The sequence below is a fragment of the Zingiber officinale genome, chromosome 11B (genome assembly GCF_018446385.1).
Source record: "Zingiber officinale cultivar Zhangliang chromosome 11B, Zo_v1.1, whole genome shotgun sequence".
NCBI classification, from domain to species: Eukaryota; Viridiplantae; Streptophyta; class Magnoliopsida; order Zingiberales; family Zingiberaceae; genus Zingiber; species Zingiber officinale.
The window spans coordinates 81281286-81289823 of record NC_056007.1 but is presented as its reverse complement, the minus strand read 5'-3'; the positions used below and the strand labels follow the sequence as shown (position 1 = coordinate 81289823).

Here is an 8538-nt window from a genome sequence, read left to right as displayed (position 1 = left end):
GGCCAGGTTGAACCGGCTGGGATTCCTAATTAAACCGCTTGAACCAGTGGACCCGGTCTAAATTTTCTAAATAATTTAACTCACCAAAAGTGATCACTCGTTGCTTCATTCTTCTCGTCTCTCCGGCGAAGAACCCCAGTTGCTTCGATCCGACGGGCTTCGCGATTCCGCCTCCTAATTAAGCGCGTTGTTTGCTTCGGCTTTATTTCGATTTGTTCAGAGGATATCCTGGCGCGATCTGCTTCTCCTGGGGTTTGGTTCTTCTCCCCCTCTTCCGTCGAGTCAATTCGATGAGTTCTTGTCTTGGACTAGGGTTGGGTGCGTCGTATGTTCCTTCTCTTGTGTTTTAGACATCCATGATGTCGGTTTTCCTTTTTCGGTTTGGTCCAAGCGTTGGTTGAAGTGTTTGCCGCTAGGGCTTAGCTTTCGTGTTAAAAGGAAGTCTGTTCCATTTGACGCGCTTGAATTTCTGCTAATCCGGTGGATGTGAAATGATTGCAGAAATTATTGCTTATAGCGTTAGCAGAACTAGCGAGTTTTATGTCATCTTATGTATTTATTATTTCTAGACGATATTGGTGTTTTTGTTTTTTTTATATAAAAAAAACTCTTCGTATTTTACATCTTGCTAGTTAAATTACGTCTTTTGAATAGTGTGCTCTATTTTGTGACAATTTTAGTAATTAAATGCCATTTGAGTCTATTTTTCAGTAGAAATCTTCCCATTTCCTTTGCCATCTGTTCGTATTTAATAGATCATTCATGCTAAAGCACAATTAGAAGTGTATGTGTATGTATGTATGATTAACTTGTTTGGCATTCTATTTGTTCAGTAACAGGATTATTAAATTGGCATTCTATGATATTGAATTTTCTCAAAAGTTAACTCTTCTTCATTTTTAGATTTTCTCTTTCGCTCCAAGTTATTTTTTTAATGTTTAAGCTAAAACTTCTATCTAGGTATATCAATATCACAAGTGTTTTTCTTTTAATGTTCTCTATTGTGTGCAGTATATTCCAGATGGTCCTTGAATTTCTAAGACAAGTATAGTGAGCACATTGAAGAAATTTAAAGAAAGAGTGGTGTTACTGCAGCCAGAGTTGGATGAAATTGGAGTGTCTGCCTGTAGATAGGATAGGATGCGTATCGAGGAAGTGGAGAGGGAGTTGAGGAATTGCTATCAAGAGATAGGTAGATAATTGCCATTTATCAATTTTTTAAACTATTAATCATCATATTGTTTTACACTAGGAGGTCATCTTGATTATGGGTAGGTGTGCTCAAAATACCATTTACTTTAAGCTACTTATTATAATTCAATCTAACTTTTGGTAGTAGTTTATACACAATTGTGTGCCTGATTTTGCTTAATAGCACTTCAATACTCACTTATAACATCAACTAAAAACCACACAGAATATTTGCAGGATCAATTGAATTTGCAGAATGTTGAAGCAAATTTTATGGCCGAGCAAGTTCAGAGTCTTGAACTAAAACTCGCGGGAGCTGAAAAGTTAAATGATAAGCTAAAGATAGTTAGCAATGAATTAGTGCAAGCAGATTCTCAGTGTTTGAGATTAATGAGGGAGTTGAAAAATACAAAGGAGGAGCTGATAAAGTCTGACCTGCAAAGAGAGAATCATGAGGCAGTGATTTTGGATTTACAATGTGAAATTGAGAGTTTGAAACTTGAGATTACTGCCTTAGAGCAGAGATATGTTGAAGATGAAAGGCTAGGGCAACAACTAGCTGAAGAGAAAACAAGAACGGATGAATGTTTTGTGACATTACAAATTCAACTCAAGGAGAAGCAACACGTAATTAGTTGTCTGGAAGATGAGAACACAGCTCTACGAGAGAGGATGATATTATTTCATGAACATGCTAACCAGTCTCCCAATGATGTTAAACTTGACAAGTATTTGAGGTATTACAGTAAGGTTATTATATCAATGCTTCTGCTTCGTTAGTTAGCAATTTCTCCTATATGTTTTTCATGGAACTTCTAAACCTTGTATTTTGCATATGGAATTATTACTAAGGTTTCTAAACTTCATGCAAGAGATTGCTGAATTTCTGTATTGTATCACTAGATCATGGTACGTGCTTAAAAATGACAACCTAGAAGATTGATCTGTACCCTTGAAGACTCTTAAGACATTTATGCCACACGCTGTGATTTCAAACATCTAAATAGAAGATGTTTGCTGCTCTGTTATCATTATATTTCTAATTAATCGATGTTACACTTGGAAACATATGCAATTTTTTCTGTTCCTTACAGAGATGTTTTCAAGGAACAGATCTAGATCTCATTAAGAGTCAATTTATTTATATCACAGCCTTGTGAGTTTATAAGTCTAATAAAATATTCTTTTCCTGATCCGTTGTCATTTGTTCTGGCTAGTGGATATTTCCTTTTTATTATTTTTTTCTTGCTTTCTATGCTTTCCCTTTTATATAAGTTCAGTTGTTTTATATTGTGCAAAATCTCTGCAGCTCCTACACCTAACAACTTCACTTTAATTAACGATAAATCAATATGTCATCAAATGAACTCCTGAGTTAGATAGTTTTATAACTAAGTATGCTTGTGGAAGTTGAGATTGTACTGTTTCCTAGTCATTTCCTCCATTTTTGGTTCAAAGCAATTGCAATTTTAACTTTATTGTCCACTCTCGACTACACTTTTGTTTAGACACAAATGTTGTTACCTGGTGACTTGGATGAAGCATTGGTGCAATCCACATGGAAGCATGTCAGAGGTGTATGCATGATAGGCTAATTTTTTGGCCTCATCACATGATCTTGGCATGCCTGTCATATGATAAGGACATTGTATAGCTTTACGAACTGTAGGTTGTTGCATGCACTGCTTACTATGCATCCGTATGTGCCATGCATGTACTGAGGCGATTGGGGATGGGAATATTCCAGCATTGCCTGTAGACTGTAATCTTTTGTGGTCACTCGAGGGACAGTTTTGAATACTATTTTACATTTTCTTATATTCTGTTTAGTTTATCTTCTCTTTTTTCACAATACTACCCTTTGCTAGATTTTGTAAATGTCAGTCAGAAACATGCTAGATTTCCAATTTTTCCAATCCTTGAGCTTTAGTAACAAAAATGCTATTATGAAGTCCTTCCTCAGGGAATGTAGTGCCATCCATTGCTAAGCAAACTGCAACATCTCAAGATGAAATTGTGAAAGATGAGATAGAGAAGATGGCTAAACAGATCCATGAATCTGGACTTCTAGTTAAGCAGCTCAAGGTCTGATGGTCAGTTAATTGCCCTTTTTGACACCTTGCAAATTCTTTCTTGATGCATTTTGGTTTGATTTCTAGGAAGAGCTAAAGGAAGTCAAGCTCAAGGCCAATGAAGAAGCAGAAGATCTTACTCAAGAAATGGCTGAATTGAGATATCAGTTCACAGTCATGCTTGAAGAAGAATCCAAACGTCGAGCTTTTGTTGAAGAAGCATCTATTAGGAGAGTTGAAGATTTAGAGTTGCAGGTATACTTCAGACTGAGAAAGAACAATTTTTTGTATGTTTAGTTTTGTGTTACTCCTACTTACAAATTATTCTAATTTTTCCTCTTTTCTTATTATATGAGTATGTAGGTGCAGAATGAGCAAGAAAGATCTGCCACAGCCATGAGGCGTTTCCAGGAAGTAAATGAACTTGCTAAGAAGCAGTCCACTGAAATTAGCAAATTAAAGAGAGCACTGGAGGTCTAGCAATTTTGTTTATATATGTTAATTTCATCAACTGCCTTTGATTTGTTTTCTGCTTAAAATACTATTTTCATAAACAAAAATGATTTACATTTATTTTCCAAATTCATTGAAAGCTCTATTGTGGTTATTGTCACTAAGAACTGAGAAAGTTTGGTTTGGAAAGAAAGTACAAAACCCAATGAAAGAGTATTGCTCACATGGTATCTTTGAGCTTCCATGTAGCCAGCTTTCCTATTAGAAGCAAAGATTTTTTCTAATCTGATCCCGTAGTCATCAAAATCACAAGTGAATTATCTACTCAAACCTAATACTTTAAGTGCTCTTGGTTATATGCTTAAATCCTTGAAGGATATTTAGCTCGAAATTAGATTTGAATTATTAACTTCTTCCTTTTAAAAGTGATATTTCTAAGAGCTGTAATTTAAAATAGGCAGGGTTAATTTGTAAATATGATCCAAATTTCAAGATTTTTAACTAACAGGTTGGTGCATGATAATTATTTCTACTGGCTGATGTTGTTAACATCGTGTTTTTTTAAAAAGATATATACGGAGGCAAACCTATTGTCTTTTAAGATTGTTTGTGAGCCAAGTTTATTAATGTTGGTGGTGGGGAAATATGAACATGAACAAATCTAATGCTATTCTCAGATGTCCTCAATAATCTCCAGTTAGGTGAATAAAGGAAATGACTAGAAAAAGGAAGTCTATGGAATAGGAGCAATGGGGCAAAGGGGAAATGATGAGAACATAGAAATGCAAGGAAAATAGGAGCAGAATGAGATCATGTGAAGCAAGGAGAATGTCTCTCAAGGAAATTGGGAAGTGAGGAGTATATAAAAGAGGAGAGTAGGAAGTAGTAGATGTTTATCATGAGCATCCTTGTGATTGCTGCTATATACAAGGTTTTGCTCTGAAATGATTTTTCTTGTTTGCAAAATATTGAATCCCTCTGTTTTTGTAAACCAAGGCCTTAGAGTAACACTAGCTTGAATCGCTTAATGACTATGCTGCTGCTGCACAAGCCATTGCTGTAACATCAAATTCTAGCGAAACATCACATAAGCCTCGAACCTTGTATCCACCTAGGAAATAATGCACTGTTCAGTTGGAGAATCTCTCCATTGCTCTTTAGACCAAAATTTTAAGGATTGTGCTCTTTTAATAATTCTAATTTCATGCCTTTCAATTACTTAATCTTAACCAATTATTTTTAATATGATGTTAGCTCATGAATGTTTAGTATACTGATTGGTTGCTATTTAATCTTCTATCAGAAGCTTCACCTGCTCCCTAAACCATGTCAAGGGAATAAACCTTGCTTTTGTGGTTATTGCAAAATAGACCCAATTGTTTCTGGCATAGAAACATCTAATAATGTTGGAGATTTAGATGTGATCTGTGCCAAAAAGGTGCATCATGAAATTTCTACTGAAGCTGAGAAAATTTCTAGCGGGCAATACTGAATCTGGTAAAGGGCCTACTAATTTGTTAGGTTGTCCTTGAAGCAGTTTTATTCAATGCGATAATGATGATCACCTATTCTTCAGATAATTGAAGCAACAATATTCAAGTGCTTGGCTTGTTACTCCTCCGGATAAACTGCTGGCTAGTAATAATGATTTTGCTAAAAACATCTGAATTGCAAATCCTAAGGGTGATGTGGAGATATCAGCCAACCTCTTTGATTGAAAAAGAAGTCTTTTATTCAATCATGAATCATTCTGATGTGGAAATTTCTGGAAACTCTTAGTCAAATTTACAGTAGTGTAAAATATTGTGAGAGATTTTATTGACTCGGGCAGTAAACGTTCTAATAATGGTTTTTTCTTTGTAATGAATGTATGTCTTGTTATGTAATGATTTTCAGTTGAAAATTGTATCAGCTGCAGTTAAGCATCGGTGTACTCGGCGGTGGAATGACTGTACAGTTTCAGCATATGAAAAACTGCTGCTGTTGCGCGAAGGAAACAACTATCTGAATGGTCTAGTAACTTGTTATTTGTTAGTGATTTGACTTGAAGGAAACATGGAGGAAAATGTATAATTTCTCAAGTACTTGTAAGGAAAAAGATAAAGTTGTTAAGGGAGTAAATCCAGGCCATAAAACTCCTAAAAATGAATGCTAAATCCAAACATGAACTCTCAGGCAACAGTGTATATAAAATAATATCAATTATCCATGTCAATTTACATTAAGCTGGCAGTAAACTGGCTAGCAGAATACACCTTTAAGGCCAAGCTGCACCTTAGCTAAACTTACCAACTTAATATACTCTTGACTTTATATGAGCTCGTGTACATGTTTCCTAGTTATTAGGCTTCCGAAAGCACTAATTCACCTATAGTTAAAAGCTACTTCTGTTGATTCTTGCCATTGGCATTAGCAATTCAACAAAGGATGAGACACCAGCAAGTGAATTAAATTGCACATGCTATTTTCTTATCTCGGAGAATGGAGAGAGATGACTGTCTCAAATGCCCTCACCAATGCCTGCACCTTTGTGTTTGTGTTCTGATCAAGTTGGCTTGCAGTTTCTTCGATCACATTATTGGACAGACCAAGCAGCTCTGTCTTTTGCTGAACATCTTGATGCCTCAGCACAACTGCTGCTGCTTCAGGATCAAGATTGCTTGGAACTTCCAGCGTTGGCATTTGTCGGAAGCCTTTCCTAACAACTTGACCACAATGACCGCTCTCAATCATATGCAGAATGCTTCTTCTGAACATCGACATGTAAGGTACAGAAAGATGTTCTTCAGGATGAACACTGGCAGTTTCTGTCAACCTCCTTTCTCTGATCATTGAAGTTTTGGTATCGCTGCCACTTTTGATTCCCTCCACTTCACTGAATTCGCTGATTGCAGAATCTGATTCGTCGATTATGGTGTCACTGCTAGTTTCCACTTCCTCTGTTTCATCCTCTGGTTCAGTTAATTCAGTAATTGCAGAATGTGATTCCTCAGTTTCTTCATCATATGCCAATGAATGGGATGACCAGTCATTGCTAGATTCCTTCTCTATGCAGTTTGAATAATTCTCCTCATCCATTGGGGAACTTAGCTCAGCTAAAGAGAAGTCAACACATTCTGGTTCTGGGGATTCAGCCTGTGAAGAATCTTGAATGCCCTCCAACTTCCATGATATCTGAGTTAGAGAAACAAAATCATAATTCTCCTTTTTTGATACTGGTTTAAGATCATCAGAGTCACAATCGAATTTTGGCTGAATAGCAGAAGTTGTTTTACTCTCCTTGTTTTCTTCATCAGGTTTCACCATTCCAAATTTTTGGTTGTTGATCATTGCCTCCAAACATGACTCGTTATTAGCATGTTTGTATGAATGAGAAGGCATTTGCAATTTCACTGATTCCTTTTCTACCATTCTTGGCATACCACTAATATTCCTTCTCGCATGTGCTTCATTGCTAGAACTATTTGAGCTCTTAATAGCAGGTTGAGATTCAATCCTTACCGTAGTTGTGTTCGCCTTTGCAAGATGAGCGACAGTATCAATCCTATTGGATGCCAATGAAGCCCTTAGCTTAAATCTGCAATTTTCATAAGATTTAGTGCTGCCCTTTGCAGGTGTCTTCTTAAGCATGTTGCGTTTTCCAGGAGAATATGTTTTCTTTAGGGGGGAAGCAGGTTCTTTTGGTTGATATTCAGACTTACATCCACTCTCACATTTCAAATTTTCATTGTCCATTTCTCTACCTTGATTACCTTTACCTTTGGAAGATACAGACGCAATTGCATGCTTCACAGTTGAAATTCTTTTGAAGTTGACAGATTCTTTCATCCATGTAGACTCCTCAAATACTGGAGTAGTTTTCTTCTTAATGACATTCAGTTTATCTACGTTAAGCAATGGCTTCGTACCAGCATGTCTATTTCTTGTCTCTTTTAAATTCAAGTTATTCACTCGATGTGGATCTTTATGCTGCACTTCTTCACCCAAACTGTTAATAGAGGAGCCTTTACTATCATCTTCAGTGACATACCTGATTCCAAACTTGCAATAATCATGACAAGAGCCTTTAGGAGTTCTTAAGTAGGCAGGAAGAGACTTTCTATGACTGTCAGAAGTAAACAGTGGACCTCCAGCAATTGTTGGACCAGTTAATTGTCTTCCTGTTCCTTTCTTTGATTCTACAGTCACTCTATTTGTTGAGTTCAAAAACATCTCCATCCCTGTAAGTATAGGAATAGGCGTTTGGAATCTTTAGCAGACAGCTATCACCAAATGCCTACTATGAAGCATATAAGCAAGATGAACATCTCATTCAAAAGAGAATTGAAGAATTTTGATCCAGATGAGGGAACTACTGATACAAATCCATTACAAAGCTTTTTTAAACCATGTCACATTATCTTATTACTTTCTCAATCTATAAAGCACATAAACAGAAAATGAACCTATCATATAGAATCTAAGCAAGAAATAAGAGTGACCAGCACACGCACACACAACAAGACCACACCTTGCATGGACGACGACGACGACGGAGAGGCATAAATCGAAAGAGAAGACGAACATCTATCTACATGCATCAATAAACTCAAGATCGCATCTTAGAAAAGGGTACCTTACCATCCCCATCTAATTCGAACCAGAAGGAAAAAAAAACACAAGAACAATCAATAACGAATTCTGATGCTTAAAGAAGTCACCTTTAGGGAACCCGAGCATCCAGAGAAGAAGTGGATGTGGACGTCGACAAGGAAGACCCTTGCCAAGTAAGTGAGGGTTGCGATCCTTTTAAAGACCCGCGGGTTGGAGGAGGAGGAGGAGG

At 36.7% G+C, this 8538-nt stretch overlaps 2 protein-coding genes across 5 annotated transcripts; one reads left to right on the top strand and one right to left on the bottom strand.

Moving 5' to 3' along the window:
- The first annotated feature begins 90 nt into the window (after positions 1-90).
- On the top strand, positions 91-5641 carry LOC122034280 (tropomyosin-2-like). Of its 4 annotated transcripts, none has more exons than XM_042593459.1 (8): positions 91-252; positions 1012-1192; positions 1429-1928; positions 3144-3276; positions 3351-3518; positions 3627-3737; positions 5020-5213; positions 5293-5641. In XM_042593459.1, exons 3-7 carry the CDS (start codon positions 1465-1467, stop codon positions 5206-5208), a joined length of 1065 nt encoding a protein of 354 aa, XP_042449393.1. In that variant the 5' UTR covers positions 91-252; positions 1012-1192; positions 1429-1464; the 3' UTR covers positions 5209-5213; positions 5293-5641. The 4 variants fall into 4 exon arrangements, with proteins under 4 accessions (XP_042449393.1, XP_042449390.1, XP_042449391.1 ...); XM_042593456.1 differs by having other exon boundaries at positions 1418-1928; XM_042593457.1 differs by having other exon boundaries at positions 91-318; positions 1418-1928.
- A 544-nt stretch (positions 5642-6185) lies between these two features.
- LOC122034087 lies at positions 6186-7934 on the bottom strand. The gene has a single exon (XM_042593214.1). It carries the CDS (start codon positions 7932-7934, stop codon positions 6186-6188), a length of 1749 nt encoding a protein of 582 aa, XP_042449148.1.
- Between the last annotated feature and the right edge of the window lie 604 nt (positions 7935-8538).